Source organism: Rattus rattus, chromosome 10 (assembly GCF_011064425.1).
Source record: "Rattus rattus isolate New Zealand chromosome 10, Rrattus_CSIRO_v1, whole genome shotgun sequence".
Lineage (NCBI taxonomy): Eukaryota > Metazoa > Chordata > Mammalia > Rodentia > Muridae > Rattus > Rattus rattus.
The window spans coordinates 709181-725364 of record NC_046163.1 but is presented as its reverse complement, the minus strand read 5'-3'; the positions used below and the strand labels follow the sequence as shown (position 1 = coordinate 725364).

At 50.2% G+C, this 16184-nt stretch overlaps 1 protein-coding gene across 1 annotated transcript; it reads right to left on the bottom strand.

Moving 5' to 3' along the window:
- Nucleotides 1–2318: 2318 nt before the first annotated feature.
- Nucleotides 2319–13965, bottom strand: LOC116911537 (leucine-rich repeat-containing G-protein coupled receptor 6). The gene is made up of 5 exons (XM_032915526.1): nt 13925–13965; nt 12712–12921; nt 10833–10993; nt 7351–7431; nt 2319–4858 (listed from the first exon to the last, which is right to left on the bottom strand). The coding sequence occupies exons 1-5, from the start codon at nt 13963–13965 to the stop codon at nt 3603–3605; spliced, it is 1749 nt and encodes a 582-aa protein (XP_032771417.1). The 3' UTR covers nt 2319–3602.
- Between the last annotated feature and the right edge of the window lie 2219 nt (nt 13966–16184).

Genomic DNA, 16184 nt, shown 5'->3' with positions numbered 1-16184 from the left:
TAGACTGTCTGGCCCAGCGTATACAAAGCACACTTCAGCATGGATGACCAAAACTGGTTTTGATTCCTCCAAGTTATCAACCCAGCGCCTCCTTGGCTATGGTCTGAATGCCCCAGAACTCAGAAGGGGAGAAGAATGAGTTTGGCCCTCTGACCACACCTCCCTCCCTCAAAGTCATCCCACATCCATCACACCCATGGTTCCCTCGGGGACAGCTAAAGGAGCAGGACACAAGTGGTACTTCATAGGTGCTTTATTATACAGAAGAACCAGATATTTACATCTTGACAATTTTTATAGTTCACATGGCTGGGGGGTGGGGCGGGGCATGGGACTGGAACCCAGAAAGGGTGTGGAGGTGGTAAGTCATAGGTAGGAGAACTTGGTAACCAAGAGCAGAGGTAGTCGTAGGGACTGGGGCAAGGACCAATGGGGTTCCTAATACCTCTTCCATCCTCGCTCCAAGAGCCTACTGCCCATTGCCAGCGCTTCCTTCTCCTCCTACTTTACTTTGTAAGCCTTTACTCTTCCTGGAAAAGTGAGCCCAAAGGACTAGGAGAGGAGGTAAGGAGGGAGGGTCGGGCCCGTAAGAAGCCCAGTCAACCCATAGTCTCCCAATGTTAGCTCTACATTTGTTTTTGGTTTTTCATTTTGATGAGATACTTGACAATCCGTGGCCCGCTGTGAGTTCTCTTCTAAGAGAAGATAGCGCTGGGCACTGCCTAATGGCACAGCACACAGAGCTCAAGCTGGGACACACACGTCCTGGCCTTTCCACCACCGCCATCTTAGCCCCTGGAGTGGATTCTTTTCCTTGGCCACTATTTGGGAAAATTTTGTTAATGATAAGGACAGAGGACCTAGGTGCTCTGAACAGTTCAAATTTTCATCCTGTGATCAGTCAAAGACTTGTGGTCTTTCTTGTCAGATCCAAATATGTAGAACAGAGACCCAGAAATTTGCTTAGAAGAAGACATGTGGTCTTCGACTGATTACAAAGGAGATAACCAAAGGAATGGCGTTCTGACTTGCTAGAAACTTGACCCAAAATAAAACACAAAGAAAGTTTACTACTCAATCTTATTTGGGGTAAAGGTATATGAACTAGTATTTCGGTGTTTGTTTGCCTGATTTGGTTTTTTTTTTTTTTTTTTTTTTTTTTTTTTTTTTGAGACAGAGTCTAGCCTAGACTAGCCTCAAACTCATCATGTAGCTGAGGATGCCCCTTACTGTCCATCTTCCTGCCTCCACATCCCACATGCTGGGATATTGGTGTACACCACCATTCCTGGCTAGACATTTTGGATAAAAGTTTATGATAGACACTTCAACTCTCTTCTCCCTTGCCTCTTCTTTAATTAGAAAGTTGAACTTTGGTCGACGTCCAGACTTAGCAGGCAGTAAGGTGACAACTGTGCCATGCTAAAGCTTGCAGCCCAAAGGGGCTAGCTGACTTCATAGAAGACCTCTTTAAGCAACAATGCCTATATTCTTCGACCACCAACACGTGGTCACCCCACTCTACTTCAAGGTTGGTTCCTTAAGTCCAAAGGGAACAGTGATCCCATAGTAGAATAGGCAGAGAGAGCAGGGCAAAAAATCTAGGTAACGTGCTAGAAGTCAGGGCTCCCCATAAGAATGCCAATTTTGCCATCCCTGGGGAATCTCAGAAAACCACCAAGTCTCAGGGTGGGGGGTGGGAGACTTTCAACCAAGGGCTCTGGTTGGAAGCCCTGGGGAAATAAAGAGATCAGGCACTGAGAAACAATTAATAAACTTGCTATTGTTTGTGAATGCCCACTCTGAAAACGATCCCATGAGAAGACCCTAAGAAATTATAAAGTCACCCTTTTTGGCATCTGAGCCTTCTAGAGTCTAGGGGCTACTCAACGAATCACAGGAGGTTTAGAAATGTTCTGAGCTCCATGCATGGCCTCTGACTCACCTCTCCACCCCACTTTTGACCTATGGCAGAATTTTAACTGGGCACTCGGGAGACTGCAGGGAAGCTAAGCTATGGAAAGTTAACTATTAAACATAGAGAAGGACCTTCTCAGCTGGTTTTAAAGGTGGGGTTTCTGGAAAGAGGACTTGGCCAGGGATCACAACAGAATTCAGGCAGAGAAAGGTACTCCACTGGGCTTCAGGACCCAAACTCAGTCCTTCCTATGGAAATGATGCTTGGGGGATGGGGGTGGTCCCAGGAGCAATTATTGGCCATCCTTTTTTTTTTTTTTTTTTGGTTCTTTTTTTGGGGCTGAATCAGGGCCTTGCGCTTCCTCCTACCACTGACTTCCCCAGCTTCTCTCACTTTATCTCCTCTCCTGAGATTGATTTCCTGTGTTTGAGTGGGGCGGAGCCACTGTGTAGTCCCTCAGCTGCACTTGGGGAAGCATAAGGTAAGAAAGATCAAGAGGGGAGAGACAGAGGATCAAAGGCCTGTTGGGGTCACCCAGGAGTCCCAGTTAGCTACAGCCCTCCATAAGATGCAATACCCACAACACAAATATCCCTTGTCTTGGGTTGTCCGTCCCTGCCCCCCGCCCCCTCAAACAGGATTGGGATGAGAAGAAAGGTTCCGGGCTGTGGTGAGATGCATACAGTGTAAAACCATATGAAGGTAATGTAAGAGTTGGGGAAGCCCATAGAGCAGTGCAAATCTTGCCAGGACCTTAGAATCCTGTCTTGCTGAGGGCAGAAATTTCATTATTGCTTGGGGTTGGGTTGGGAGCACGCACAAGGATCTCTTTCTCTCCACCCCACCTGTGGGACTGAGGCAGGCTCTGCAGGTGTCTGCCCCAGTAGGATAAGTGGGGTGGGAGAGGAGCAGAATGCAAAATCTGTCCTGATGATGCCAGTCACCTCTGACGCTTGGCTTCTTAGGGGCTTTCGAAGAGGGTGGCATCTTGCGATGTCATAGGGTTGCACTCCACGGTGTTAAGACGAGGTCCCTGGGAGAAAACCGTGCTAAGTTCTGCGAGAGATTTGTAAGTGTTCCATGAAAAGCAAACAGAAACCTATCATCAAATAATTACATTTAACTGCTGTCATCATTAAGCCAAAAGGTCCTAATTCTCAGGACCTTTTAGACACTAACATGACCCCATGACTCTAAGAAAGGGGCAATAATATGCAATGTCTCCCAAAGCGTATCTTAACTGGAAGCCCTTTGGCACAGCATAGGTCAAGATTGGTGGGACGCAGAACACGTTTTCTATGCTACCCACACGCCGTAGGCGGGACACTCCAATGTCTTTGGTAGTTGTCTTCCAATGCCTTTCTCTGTGAGGCCTCCCCGCTCACTGTGTACTCACTGGTCGCAACTCTGTCAGCCTCCCACAGCCTTCACTGTCTTTTGCTTTCCTCCTTTCTCCTAAGTAAATTTCCCAGGTCTCTGTCATACATACTCGGATTGGACAGGGAAGGCCCAGGGCGACCGTGAAGCTGAAGGCCAAGACAAAGCAAGACCTGGAAGCACACATTGTTATGGCCAGGGTGAACAATGGAGCCAGGGGCGTTGGCCATTCTGCTGTGGAGCTGTAGTTGTCTTTCTTTTATAAGCAGCCATCATTGGGAGGAGGGAGGACAAATGGGGGGGGTATTTACAAGTGAGAGGCAAAGAGAGGGCCAGAGGGCCAGAGGGCTCCACCTGCAGAAGAGCCACAGTCTGCCAATGTGGCTCCCTCGGCCCTCAGCAGCAGTTCTCCATTCATGGGAGGTTGTGGGTTCCCTAACTTGGTTCCATCAGGCTCCGCAAAATGGTTTCCCTCCAGCCTGGTAGCCCCTGGCTGATGACGGGAGATGAGGGTCACTGAAGGGAAGCCATAGGTCTCTAGCCCAGGAGGCTGCCCAGCCTCAGAAGCTTCCAGGATAAGATCCACATCAGAGAAAGCCACCAGCGCTTGGGTGGAGTCGCAGGAGCTCTTCTCCAGCTCACCGGCTGCAGCATAAGCTAGAGGCCCCGGGGACCGAGGGCTCGGCCAGAGCCTCCGAAGGTCTTCCCGGAAGTGAGGGTTGAAGAGCAGGTAGAGCAGTGGGTTCAGGCAGGCGGGCAGAGGCAACACCACCAGAAGGACCGACTTGACAGCCTCGGGGGTGACCGGGAAGAGGCCCAGCATGGAGGCAAAGCTGAGGAAGGCCACGGGGCAGTAGAGGAGGCCATCTGCAAAGATGAGCCAGGCCACATGCCGCACCATGGCGCAGTCCCACACGGCCTCAAAGTCACCCCGAGGCAGGTCGCAGTAGAGCTTGATGTAGGCACCGGCCACCACCAGGAAGCAGAGCGAGTTCATCATCACCAGGGCTACGGCGAAGCCTAGGGCTGCCGGGCGGCCCTCGGGAGGGGCGTAGGGCAGGCAGAGCGGGGAGGCACCATATTCCCCCACCGAGGCCAGCGGCAGCGCGGCGGCCAGCCCAGCCAGCGCCAAGCATCCCAGTGCGCCTGCGCGGACGCTACCCGGCGACGGCGCCTTCCCGTAGGCCCGGACGCAGGTCACAGAGACGCTGCACTGCACGGCCGCCAGTGTGAGCAGCAGCACCGACGCCTCCGACCCCAGGACGGCTAGGAAGCCCGTAGCCTGGCAGCCTAGCCCGGTCTCCCAGCGGGCTCCATACTCCGCGAACTGGCCGAAGGTCAAGGCGTCCACTGAGGCCAGGAGGCCGCAGGAAATGCCCGTTAGGGCGTTGGCGCCAGCGATCGCACCCACCACAAGCTTGACAGGAGACAACGGGCTGGGCCCGCCAGCAAAGACTGTAAGCAGCACCAGCCCGTTACAGAGTACCGAGAGCAGCACGATGGCCCACACAGCAAGGCGGATGCCCCAGCTCTCAAAGAGGTGCTCGCAGGGCTTGAAGGGGCCTGTGAGAGAGAGGAGCAGATGTAAGCCCAGAGCCAGGGCAGCCAGAACCCAGCTCACTGGCAAAATCCAGGCTCTAAGTTCAGACAACTTCTAATGCAAAGGAGACCAACAGGAGAGAATTTCTGTCTCAGAAATGCAGACTTGAAAGTTCAGAAAATTCCTGGAAATAAGGGGGAGAAACTATGAGGAAACTGCAAAGAAAATACACAGAAATAGATGCGTGGTTCATGCAAACCCGGGCCTGAGGAAATGCTAAGAAACTCACGTCTTCCTAAAGGAGCAAGATTTGGAGAGATGGAGGGAACAAACTGTCCTATGGGAGTGAAGAAATGCAAAGGCAGAATGTGGAGCTGTCCAGAGTCAGCCACTTTCTGGTGGTGACTCTGCCCAAGCAATCGTTGACATTTCCACGCTCGCGAAGTCCTGAGTAGACTTCGGCTGGTTCTCCCTTGCTCTGAGTACACTTCGTGCAATCAGTATTTGGAAGACAGACTGTGTAATCGAAATATAGAAAACTTCGCCAAGTATAGTAGTTCGCATCGGTAATCCCAACACGCAGGGAGCTGAGGCAGGACAGGAATGAGTTTGAGGCCAGCCTGAGTGGATAGTGAGACCCTAACTAAAAACAAAACAAAAAAAAGATACTTTGAACTTCTGGAGTTTTCCAACTTGACCCCACAGTAGATTGGTAAGATCCTGGCGTTTGTCCATCTCCCTCCCCAATGCTATTCTTAAGTCACCTTGTGACTTTGGGACATATTATTTCCTCATTTTCTTTGGCTTTAGAATTGTTTTTCAATGTATCGCTAGGAAGCTTGGGAATTTAAGAGATTTCTGTGGGTGCTATTTTAAACACGCTTTTCTGATTATGAAATAATAGGTGGAAATTTGAAATTTTAAACTACGGCTTCAGCTCTCAGACAGAACTCCTAATTTTGGCATATCTTCTTCAAGGTTTTAATATACATTTAAAATAAGGTGGGATTTTATTCTCTTTAAACTGAGCTTTTGCATGATTTCTCAGAAACCTCAAACACCTTTTTTTTTTTTAAATAGCTGTATAATAACTACCCCATCATATGATGGGCAACAATTTCTGTGGCCATTTGTGTGAGCTTTTTTAAAAGCAAGTTCAAGTTGCACCTTGTTTTCCAGAACCTTTCTCTTTTACCTCATCCTTGTTGATTGCTGATTTTCAGACATGAAATTCCTGAGGCAGAGTTATTGAAGCACGGCTTCCTAGCAAATTATGTCGTCGCTTCTTTCCCCTATCCGCCACTAGAGGGCGTACTTTGCCACTAAGAGCTAAGAGCTGGTATGAAGCAAGGTCAAGACTAAAAGCTTTCTGGGCAAAGAAGTATGGAAATCTGGGAAATGAAGGTGGGATGAAATAAAAACAGCTAACTGTTTGTAATTTTGTGTTTATTCTGAACAGCTCTTGGCCCACAAAGCACTGTGCTGTCTTTTGGCATGGCCTGTCGGTGTTTTCTTGTTTTGGTTTGGCTTTTTTGAAACAGGTTCTCACTATGTAGCTCTAGCTGTCCTGGAACTCGATATGTAGACCAGGCTGGCCTCAGACTCAAAGACCCATGTGCCTCGCTGTCCTGAGTGCTGGGATTAAAGGCACACACTACCGTTCCTGGCTCTGCTGACATTTTAAACACAGGGAAGGGGCTCTTCTCACTTAAAATTGGACAAATAAAAAACTTAGGTTGTGTGGCATTGAGAAAAAAAGAGCCCCTCCCCTTTCTTTCCAGCAACACAGCTCTTATGGCCCCAGGTTAGACTCCAGAGGAGACTTCCCTGGCTCTAAGGAAGTACTTTAGGACTTATCCAGAGACACTAGAGTTTCCCACCCTAGAAGACATTAGTAAAGAGATTTCACTCTTCTTGGGATGAAGGTGATCTCTCAGAGCTTCTCCTGGCCCTGTGAGTCTGTGTGTGTGTGTGTGTGTGTGTGTGTGTGTGTGTGTGAGAGAGAGAGAGAGAGAGAGAGAGAGAGAGAGAGTGTGTGTGTGTGTGTGTGAGTTTGTGTGTGTGTGTGTGTGTGTGTGTGTGTGTGAGAGAGAGAGAGAGAGAGAGAGAGAGTCTGTGTGTGTGTGTGAGTTTGTGTGTGTGTGTGTGTGTGTGTGTGTGTGTGTGTGTGTGTGTGGTTTGAGGGCATGCTCACAAAGCAGCCCCAGCAGCCCCAGCAATGACACCGAGACATTCTTCCTCACCTCTTTTCTACAAGGACAACTTATTTCTAGATGTATAACCTTTGATCCGAATGAATTGTGACAGCTTCTTGACCTTTCCCAAACCCACTCTTCCCTTGTGTAGACACCCAAGGGAAAAACTTCCAGCTCCTCTCCACAAGGAGACCCTCGCCCCAGCAGGCTGAGCTTTGGGCAAAGAAAATATATGCAACATAGATTGTAGACAAGCTAAACTGGCTTCTCACCCAGGCAAATGGGTGTCCCGTCCCCAGCTCCCCAGCCACTCATCTCACCTGGAACAGGGCTGCACTGGACACTGGGGTGTGGCTTTGAGTCCTCTGTCTCCATCTGGAGCTCATCCAAGTCTAGGTCATCTGAGAAGGGAAAACAGAAGATGTCTAGGGTCCTTGGTGTTGGTGCCTGTCATTAGCTGACAAAAGGCAATGCCTTTTATTTAAGCTGATGTCTAACTGTTCAACCCTGCACACTCAACAGCCCTGCTATTTCTACTCTTGGGTGCCAGTATGTTCTCCACTTGTGGATATTGTATATTTCTAGTTCTCTGCAAGGTATATTATTCCACTCTCTGCTATTCTGCATTTTCTTGTGCCCACTCATCTTTAGCCCATGAGTACTGCACAGAGTGTGGCTGCGCTAATAAGGAGAGTTAGTGATTACATAGTTCCTTCTTGAGCTAGCCTATCGTTGTAGTTCCATGTCCTGTTAGGAGCACCGTACATTAAGAAGAATGTTGGCAAGAAGGGGGAGGTGGTTGGGGAGGGGAACACCCTTATAGACAAAGGGGAGGGGGATGGGATAGGGGGGCTTATGTCCAGGAAACCTGGAAAGGGAATAATATTTGAAATGTAAATTTAAAAAATCCAATAAAAAATCTTTAAAAAAAAAAAAAGAGGAAGAATGTTGGAAGCTGGAAGTTGGTGGTACACACCTTTAGTCCCAGCACTCAGGAGGCTGAGGCAGGTGGATTTCTCTAAGTTTAAGGCCCCTCTGGTCTAGAGATTGAGTTCAAGGACAGACAGGGCAAAAAAAAAGGAGGTGGTAGAGGAGGAAGAGGGAGGGAGGAAAAGAAGGGAAGAGGAGGAAGAGGGAGGCAGGGAGGGGAAAAGGAAGGGTGGGAGAGAGGGAGGAGGAAGAAGAGGAAATGTTGATGCTAGGCATGGTGGGACATGCCTGTGATTCCAGAATTTGTTAGGTAGAGGCACAAGATCAGGAGTTCAAGGTCATCCTCACCTACAGAGCAAGTGTGAAGTAAGTCTGGGCTGCATGGAACCTTTCTCAATAGCAAACATTAAGAGTTGAGTTCAGACCCTCAGGCCAGGCATGGTAGCATGCATCTGGACCCTAGCACTGGAGGGACACACAGATGGGGGGGCTGGGCTTGAGGGGAATAGGAGGATCCCTGTATCTCCCTGGCCAATCAGTGCAACCAATCCATGATCTCTGGCATCAGTGGAAGGCCTACTCTTAAAAATGAGGCAGAAAGCAATAGAGGAAGACATAGAGCATTAATCTCTGGCCCTCATAGCCACATGAATGTACACACACACACACACACACACACACACACACACACACACACACACACACCTCTCAAACATTCCACTGGTTTCTGTACTGAGGCTGATGTCTGAAGGTCACAGTGCCTCATCAGCTCACCCTACCATAGGAGAATATGTAGATGACTTTGCTTGACTTCTCCCTATCTTTGGTTCACAAAGTCAGGTTCCTATGTAGCTCTTTTCTCCCCACTTACACACGTAAACATCTGTTAAGAGTTTCCCAGAGGACTGGAAGATTATGGTGCTGCCCTTGACCTGGACAACTTCAGAGCAGGTGGAAGGCCAGAGTGTACCCACAGAGTCCTGGCATTTCCTTCCTTCTCTACCTTTCATTCCCCACCTGCCCATGCCCTCCAGAAAGGATTTCAGTGACTCTTTGAAATCAAAACGCATGAATGAAATACAGGAGGTGAGACCTACAGACTGTCTGAGGCTGGGAAAGTCACGGCCAAGGTGTTAAGTAACCACTCTTCAAATGAAGAGGAAATCGAATCTGGCTGAAACAGCAGCTCCTGGCTTTCTTTCTGCTCCTTTGCTTTCACAGGAAGTGGGGGGCCCTGCCCCAGCTCCCGTTACAGGCGGCGGCAGGCAGCCCACTAACTCAACAGGCCTCTGGTTCTCCAAGACCTAAGCCTAGCGGAAAGTTTCACCTTGTGGAAGGAAATTTCCATTTCTCTTTCCAGCCCCCTATTACTCCCCCAAGGAGTATGCAGCAGACATCCGGGACTGTCCCTGGGGCTAGCTGTCTGCTGGCCCTGCTAGTTAGCAACCTCCTCCTCCTCCTCCTCCTCCTCCTCCTCCTCCTCCTCCTCCTCCTCCTCCTCCTCCTCCCTTTGGGGAGTCTAACACCCTCTTTAGGAGATGCTTCTGTTTCCCTTCACTAGGAGGGATGTTCTCAGAGATCCCCAGACACTACAGGATTTGACTTCCATAATCTGTGTTCTAGATTATATAATGGCACTGTCCCCACTGACTAGCGCATTTTGCCTCACACCCATTGAGAACTGTATTATCTGTTTTTAATGAAAGATAAGGAACTTAAGCTCAGGTTAAAACGTGTACATGATGTCATTGGGGTTGGACTGAGTTCTGTCTACACTGTAACACCAGCATGAGATGCTGTGAGTGGGCCTCATATAGCCCAGACTAGCATTAACCTGGTTATGGAGATGATGCTGACTTTGAACACCTGAACCTCCTGCCTTCCCCTTGGGCCTGCTGGATTCCTGGTGTGTGGCAGCACCACACCCAGCTTTAGATTCAATTTTTCTTGTTCAGCTTCTCTGAGATACTAGAAGTTCAAGATGGAAAATGAAATCTTAACAGGCCAGACTCCTTTCTCTATCCTAACTGTACTTGCAGTTGAGAACACAGGGCCTGGAAGAGAGGAAAGCACCCTTCTTTCCCTTCTCCCAAGACAGACTTTATAGACAACCCCTCAGACGCCCCCCCCCCGCCACCTACTTCCAACTTTCTCTTTACCCCAACTCTTCCAGAAGTAGATGTATCTGGTTCAAGACAACCTGTTCACTCAGCAGGGCCACGTACTCAGCGGCCACTTAAATTTCACACTTGAACCCACCGGAAGAACGGAGGCAAAGGGCACCCATCCCTGGGAGCAATACTCCCTTGCAATGTTCCATTGAATTCTAGTTGGTACACAGAGTAAGCCCACACACACACTGAAAACAAGTTTAGCTCAATTAATTTAATACTATCATCATTAGCTGCTGTGCTAATTCATTGTCTTCTGAGAACAACCCAAGGGTGGAGGGCTGCAAGGGGTGGCCACTAAGGCAACGTGGTGACCCATGGGACAGGGAGAGTCGGAGAGGGCTGCATGAGGGCGCTGCAAACACCGGGGAGGTATTGACATCCCCATTCCCCTCCTTATGATCATTCGTTTTTTGGGTTTTTTTTTGTTTTTTGTTTTTTTGTGTTTTTGTTTTTCTTTTCTTTTTTTCAGAGCTGGGGACCGAACCCAGGGCCTTGCGCTTGCTAGGCAAGTGCTCTACCACTGAGCTAAATCCCCAACCCCACGATCATTCGTTTTTAACAAGTGTTCTTGAGTGTGCAGACAGTGGGACGCTTCCTTCCAGGTCACAAGGATCCCCACTCATACTTCTCTAAACCTACCTTCTAGGGCCCTCTCCTCAGCCCCCAACGCCTGCAGCCCAGAGTCCCCAGGCACTCACAGTGGTTCTCAGCTTGTCCAGCAAGGAGACCCAGGGGCCTCTTTGGTGCCTCTTCTTCCTCTGCATGAAAGTCCTCGGCCTGCCACTGCCCAGAGGTCTTGAAGAAGTTGGCACAGAGGCCATAGGCACAGCACTGGTAGGCGTAAGGCACCTCCAGGATCCTACAGTCAGGGAAAGGCTGCCTTAGTGTGATTGGGATTTAAAACCCTAGTGTGGATACCCTCAGCACAGGGTCTTCAACCCCAGAGCCCCCTGTTCCCTCTAGGGCAGTGGCTCTCAACCTTCCTAATGCTATAGGAATGCTTTATAGGAATCCTATAAAGGGGTCATTCCACCCCAAAAGGGTTGGAGACCACAGGTTGAGAGAACCACAACTCTAGATGCTTCCATAGGGGAGTCTTGAAGACTGATTCCCGACCCCAAAGGGCTCTGGAGAGGTTGTAGTCTCCTCTACATTCCACTTGACTGAGAGGGAGAGAGAAGCCTTCTGCCTGTGATTCAGAAATACCACAGCAGGCTCTGAGGTGGGAACAGATTCCCCAAGGTCACACAGCACCCGGAGCACTCTGCTCCTCCTCAGCCGTAACTCTTGTCTAGTATTTAAGGAGGCAACAAGGAGGCAGAGGCTGGGATGTGACCAGCAACCGAACACTTGCCTGGCAGGCACATGACCCTTGCATTTGATACCAGGTCCTGGGGAAGGGGGACATGGAGTCTTTTTCTTTTTCTTTCTCCCTTTTCCTACTTTGTCTTCCCTTCCCTCCTCTCCTCTCCTTTCCTTCTCTCCCTCCATCCTTTCCTTTCTCTTCCAAGACAGGGTCTCATGTGACCCAGACTGGCCACAGATTCCACCTATAGAGCCAAGGATAACCTCGAACCGCCCATCTTCTTCCTTCCACCTCCCACATTTGTAGGCCTAGCACAGCGGCTAGCTTTCTTTAAGTCTGTGTGTGTATGTACACGCTCCTATGCACACAAGCAGAGACCAGAAGAGGGTGTCAAGCACCCTCCTCCATTACTCTCTATTTCATTGAGAAAAGGTTTCTCCCTGAACTCAGCCAGTTTTCTTGGCTAAGCCAGAAGCCAGCAAACCCAGGCCATCTTCCTGTCTCCGTACTCCCCAGAGGTGGAATTAGAGGCATGTATGGGATACCAGTTTATTATATAGGTGCTGTGATCTAAACGTCTATTATCATAACTGCACGGCCAGAGCTCTGAACTACGGAGCCATCTCTCCAGCCTCTCTTTCCTTCCTTCCTTTCTTTTCTTTTTTTTTTAAAAAGTCACAATTTCCCCAGTGACTCTTCACCCTTGTCTTCTGCGAAACCAACACCCTGTCCCCTGCCCAGCTCCTGGCATAACAGAACTGGGTTTTGTGCCCTCTGAGGGTGAGGACAGATGCCTTGGGCATCTCATTAGCTTGCAGCAGACAAGGCTTGGGCCACACAGGCTGCTCTGCTGCCGCCACTTCATGGAGGGAGCCTGGATGTCATTAGCACCAGGGACTGGCCGTGCAGCTCGCTTTCCACTCATCAGTGCCCTGGGCTCTGCCCTGATTCTGTGCCTCAGACGATGCCTATGTGAGGATGGGATCTCCAGGCTGTGGAGAACCAGGCAAGGAATAGAGAGGGCTAAAGAACCTCTGCTCAGCTCACTCCCTTCCCCTCAGGCCTCAGGGCCCTTAGACTGGTGGTTGGGATGAGGGTGGAGGAGATAAGAGGAAAGAGAGTCATGTCCCTGATTAGCTGACAGAGCAGTGGAGCCAAACTCTAAGCTACCAGGCTATTCTCAGGGTGAGACCCTGCGGCTTTTTCAGTTTCTCTGTTCTCAGGGTGTCTGGTACACACTTCCTCCAGCATAGGGCAAGCCAAGCTCTCACCTCAGTTTGGGGAAACTGTCCTTGGAGAAGGCCTGAGACAGGGCCAAGTTCCCCTTGAGCTTCAGGTGCATCAAGCCTCCCAGCCCAGCCAGGGGCAGTGTGGTCAGCTGGTTGTCAGTCAGGTCCCTAGGACAGTGGGTGATCAGGGTTATTGGCAGTCCATGGGACTGTTGAGGGGGCAGGGCTTTGTTGAGGGTGTGGCCAGTGTGCCTGGGATGAAGCCAGAGGAAAGGAGCAAAGGGCAGAAGATAAACGTGGGACAGTACGTGCTCTGAGGCTTAGGGGTTTCTAGAGACCCCTTCTGTTACCTCAGCCACTCATTCATTCAACAAACCTTGGGTAACAGCTATGAGGCTCTTCTAAATGAATGTCAAATTGTCCCAATCTATAAGTAACAGAGCCCCACAACTGTAGCTTCTGTGTCTGGATCCCATCTAGGAACCCTTGCTCACTGCACTGGGAGACCCCTCTGTTATTTGCCTCTATCCCACATATTCCCTTTGCTTCTCTCCAATGATCGAATGGGTAGGACAGAGCTGGTCATCCAGCCCCAAGCAGGCATTGGATCATCCACTCCGCCTTGCAGACACCGCCTGGTAGCCAGCGGTGAGGATATACACAACCTCTGCTGGAGACTTTATTAGACCAAGCCGGGAGTCCAAGGCAAACACTAGGACCACAGACTGTGCGTCGTGGAAACAGTCCTGGACTGGCAGGCAGGAAACCTGGCGCTGTCACCAACTCACTGTGTAACCAAAGAGAGTCACAAATCTGCCCAAGTTCCAATGGCCTCATCTTTCAAAGGATAAAAATATCTGTCCTGCCTATCTGGCAAGAGTATGGCAAATAGAGAGGGGATGGAGGTGAGAATTTTACAAGACCAAGGCCCAGAGCCCAGAGAGCCACAGAGTAGGGAGGGGGACTGCATGCACATGGGAATCATGACAGATCCTTAAGCAGGCTTCTCCTCCTAGACCTTGGAGAAGTCACCGGTGTCGTAAGGGTCTGTGGCTGGATAATGACCAAGGCCAGAGGCTTTGAGGAGTCTTTGTGCTAGTCAGAAAGGTCTCCATGTAGGTGGGAATGCCTTTGGGGCACACAGCATGGCAGGCAGGGAGGGTGCCAGCTCCTCCTTGGGTAGGAACCTGTGTATAGCTGGTAACCTGTCCCACACAGTGTGTGGCAACCAGGTCAGAGCTCTTTTCAGCCTGACACAAAGACCATGCACCAGCCCTGCACACTTTCTGCCTGCATCCTAGTAGACTTAAAGATTCCATGGGTCCCTCCTGCCTTGCAGCTCTCTGAGACCCTGGGTTCTCCATCAACCATCATCCTCTTGAATTGAGAAGTTCAGACACATATGTCCTCTTTGTTGGTGAATGTGGAGGATATAGGGGCCAGGGGAGAGGGGAGGGGAGGGGGCACAGTGTGGACCAAGGCTGTCAAAACATTGCAGAACGTTAGCAGATATTTCAGGGTTTGCAGGAAGCAGGCTCTCTGTTTACCAGGCCTCACAGTGTGTCAAACACACAGTTAGAATGATTGATTAAGGCCTCTCAGACCTCCCCGTGATGTATGGTGAAACACTTGTACAAGTCCCTGCTCAGTGGTGGTGGCCCTCCTGTATTACCAACCAGCCCACAGTCCTGCCCGACCCTCGGCATTCTGGGAGAGAGTCCAAGGAGTACTTACAGCTTAACTAAGGATCGAAGGGTTGAGAAGGCCTCAGGGTGGATGGCACGGATGGCATTCCAACTCAGATCTCTGCGAGCAGAAAGCAGGCAGTAGGAGAGAGCAGGGACACATAGGAAAGGCATTGTCTCTATGCTAGGCCTATCTTGGGCTTGTTCTCACATACTTTCCATCTGACCTTCCCAGGCAGCAGTGGCTTGAAGCCTCTGGGGGAAGGTTCTTACTGCTGCCTAGTTCCCAACCTGGTTGTAGGCCCTGGAATGGAACCATCATGTCTTGGTTCCAGAGCCTCAGAACTCCCTGGGTAATGAGGAAGTGGTGTGCATGTGCGTGCATGCATGTGAAGGGACTGTGGAAAAGAAATAAACATACATGTCATGAGTATTTAAAGTGGACACATGAGCTATGGAAATGACGTTGGCAGGGACATGGGGGTCCTCCAGATCCCACCCCTGGGTGCTGCAGGTACTCACAGAGCTTGCAAGGAACTCAGCTGGCTGAAGGTATCTGCACCAATTTCCCAGATCCGGTTATGCTGGAGGCCACTAGAGTAGCAAGAGAGACTAGATGAGCCTGCAGGCCCAGACTCTGGCTCTGATCCACGCCCCTCAAGCAGTGGAAGGAAGAAAGGAGAGCCCCCCACTTCTCCTGGCACAGGAAAAAAGGCGCAGCCCGCGGAAGTCACCAGAATTAAAGGGAACACAAGGGGATCCGGTTGCCTTGGGTAAGTGGGTCAGGAGACAAAGCCACAAAACCATCCCTGTGGCCCAAAAGGGAGTCAGCTTCCAGGGTTCCCACCGGGTCTGGCTCCTGGCCCAGATGAAGTGCCCCCCACTTTCCCCTGACAGCCATGGGTCCTACAGATCCGAGCCTAGCAGCAGGCACTGTCCAGCCCCTGGGTAATCAAGTGACTGCATTGAATTGAGAAGCAGAGTTTAGTAGACTTATTGTCTGACTAGGAGATAGAGCCTGGACCCCAACAATGTCAAAGTCATTGTTACTCAGACAAACCGGACAAACCCAGATATATCTTCCCTGTCATGGCGCCATAAAGCATTGCCCTGCCTAGAATTGGGGGCAGCCACACAGAACTCAGACGGCATAGTAGTTTAAGGAAACTGGAGATGGGTAATGGGGATCAGAGATATTTTAAAGTGAGCTTTTCGGGTTGGGGATTTAGCTCAGTGGTAGAGCGCTTGCCTAGCAAGCGGAAGGCCCTGGGTTCGGTCCCCAGCTCCGAAAAAAAGAAAAAAAAAAAAAAAGGAGTAAAGTGAGCTTTTCCTTGTGAGACTCACGTGTAACCACGCATATCTTTGTATTCGTGAGCACACATGTACACGTGAATGTTGATGGGAAAACATGCCCCCAAACCTAGGCTGCTACCAGTTCCTCCGAAGATTGCTGTGTCTCACACAGAGCGCCACGGTGGCCCTGGCCCTCCACTGGCTTAATCACAACCCAGTTTATAGTTGCTATTGACTTAGAAAGAGCTAGCCTGAGACTCCTTTGGGCACCTGTCCCTCGTAAAGTCATCTACTGTGAGTCCTAGGAGACGTGCCCAGGCCTTCTGAGTCCCCAATCCCATCTGGGTCCAACAAACTGAAAAAGAAAGAAGGGTTAGGGGTTGGGATTTAGCTCAGTGGTAGGCGTTTGCCTAGCAAGCGCAAGGCCCTGGGTTCGGTCCCCAGCTCAAAAAAAAAAAAAAAAAAAAAGAAAAGAAAGAAGGGTTAGAACATGCTCAGGCCCTGGCCCCCTCTCTCAGACCTGCCCAGTCTCCCTTG